General features: G+C 37.9%; 1 protein-coding gene across 1 annotated transcript in view; it reads left to right on the forward strand.

Annotated features, from left to right (window-relative positions):
• CFAP206 (cilia and flagella associated protein 206) overlaps nt 1-599 on the forward strand; it is a 30,883-nt gene extending 30,284 nt beyond the window's left edge. The window contains exon 12 of the mRNA XM_004388981.3: nt 309-599. Coding sequence (XP_004389038.1) covers nt 309-539 — 231 coding nt within the window. The 3' untranslated portion in view covers nt 540-599. The remainder of the gene's footprint in view (nt 1-308) is intronic.
• Nucleotides 600-2,166: the final 1,567 nt, after the last annotated feature.

The raw sequence follows: 2,166 nt of genomic DNA on the forward strand, positions 1-2,166 counted from the left end.
TGATCTCACATAGATAATTCTTTTTTTTTCTGTACTTTAGATGAAGGTTTACAAAATAGTTTCTCATTAAACAGTACAAATTTTGCCCTATGACAATGGTTAACAACCCCACGACATGTCAACACTGTCCTTTCTCAACCTTGGGTTCCCTATCACCAGCTTTCCTGTCCCCTCCTGCCTTCTAGTCCTTGTATAGGACTAATTTCTTTATGGATTAATTAGGCAGATATTAACAGGTACTTAATAATATTTTCTATTATTTGTGCTTTGAGGAAATGTTAATTCCTGTGTATTTTCTTTCTACTTAGGCCAATTTGCGTCAGAAAGTTACTCATTCAGTGCAAACTGATCTTAGTCACATGAGGAGAGAAAATTTTTCACAGGTGTACTCTTCAAAGGATGCTAGCACCCAGTCCAAGAGGGAAAGCAGCACCTGCGTGCCTAGGCCCCAGATTTACATAGCTGGTCTCCGCGGGGGAAAGACCAAAACCACCCATGGAGTCAAGGTGAACTTAACTAGAGCTGTTGATGAAACCTAGTTAGGGACAGCATTTTTTAAGTAGATGCTACCCAATTATGAATAATGGCACATAGTTAAATTTTATGCACCTGGCACATTCCATTAGTTGTGTGAATGTTTATTGGGTTCTCATTCATGTTCATTGTCCAACTGCTACAAAAATTAAACAGCTGTTTTTCTGTAACACATTTTTCATTCCATTAAAATTGAAAGGTAAAACTGTTCATTTGTCTTTATTTGTTAGAAAAACTTTGCCATCATTAAGATTGAAATTATGATGTTATTTAGATATTAATATATTTTAAGATTATTATTACTGGAATAGAAGACTATTTATTTCTAAAATCATATTTAATGTTAAACATTAAAATTTTTAGCCTGGTAAACATTTTCAGCTTTATTAGCTATTAAATGTCAACATATATTCAATTGATATAAAATACAGTCTTTCTAACTTGGGATAATTAGAGCAGATTTCTAAACGATGTTTTTAAAAATCTGGAAATTTTACATAAAAATCTGGATTTCTGGACTCTCAGAAAAGGTCAGAATATCTGGCAATACGTGGTTATCATTCCTGCAAGTAGTAGCTGTGCCCTTTAACAGGGTAGGTGCTTCCAATTCTCCAGTCTAATACTTGCAGGCCTCCCACTTCATACTTTTGCCTTATATGCATGACCTGTTTCTTAGTTATCCAGTGCTACTATAACAAAAATACCACAAATGGATGGGTTTAACAAACATAAATTTATTCTCTCACAGTTTAGGAGGCTAGAAGTCTGAATTCAGGGCACCAGCTCTAGGGGAAGGCCTTTGTCTGTCGGCTCTGCGGGTAAGGTCCTTGTCATCAGTCTTCCCTTGGGTCTAGGAGTTTCTCAGCACAGGGACTCCAGGTCCAAAGGATGCCTTCTGCTCATGGCTCTTCTTTCTTGGTGGTATGAGGTCCCTCTCCTGTCTGCTAACTTCTCTCTTTTATATCTCAAAAGAGGTTGACTCAAGATGCAACCTAATCCTGTAGATTGTGTCCTTCCTTATTAACATAACTGGCTCTAATCTTGCCTCATTAACATCATAGAGGTTAGGATTTACAACACATAGGATAATTACATCAGATCACAAAATGGAGGACAACCACACAATATTGGGAATCATGGCCTAGTCAAGTTGAAACACATTTCTGGGGGACACAATTCAATCCATAGCAACCCCATAGGCAGTTGTGTTTGGGGCCCCTGTATTATTGTTATTGTTGGTTGCTGTAGAGTTGATTGCAACTCATGGTGACCCAGTGTGTGCAGAGTAGAACTGCTTCATAGGGTTTTCAAGGCTGTAAGCTGTTGGAAGCAGACAGCCAGGCCTGTCTTCTGAGGTGCCTCTGGGTGGGTTCAAACTGCCAACTTTTCGGCTACTAGTTGAGCGATTAACTGTTTTCACCACTTTGGGTCCCTGTGTTAAAGCATGTGAATTACTGACAGTTCTGTTTTAGAGCTGTAGTTTTATTACTTTTGTGCTTAATTCTAATACCAACTCATTGATAATAAAGGCTCCCAGATGGAGGGCCTGTTAAACCTGCTTTAATAGCTAGAGGATCATTTCTATTTAACACATTTTTTTTCTGTACAAGTGACTTTTACTAATGTGTTTGT

Source organism: Trichechus manatus, unplaced genomic scaffold (genome assembly GCF_000243295.1).
Source record: "Trichechus manatus latirostris isolate Lorelei unplaced genomic scaffold, TriManLat1.0 scaffold00226, whole genome shotgun sequence".
Lineage (NCBI taxonomy): Eukaryota > Metazoa > Chordata > Mammalia > Sirenia > Trichechidae > Trichechus > Trichechus manatus.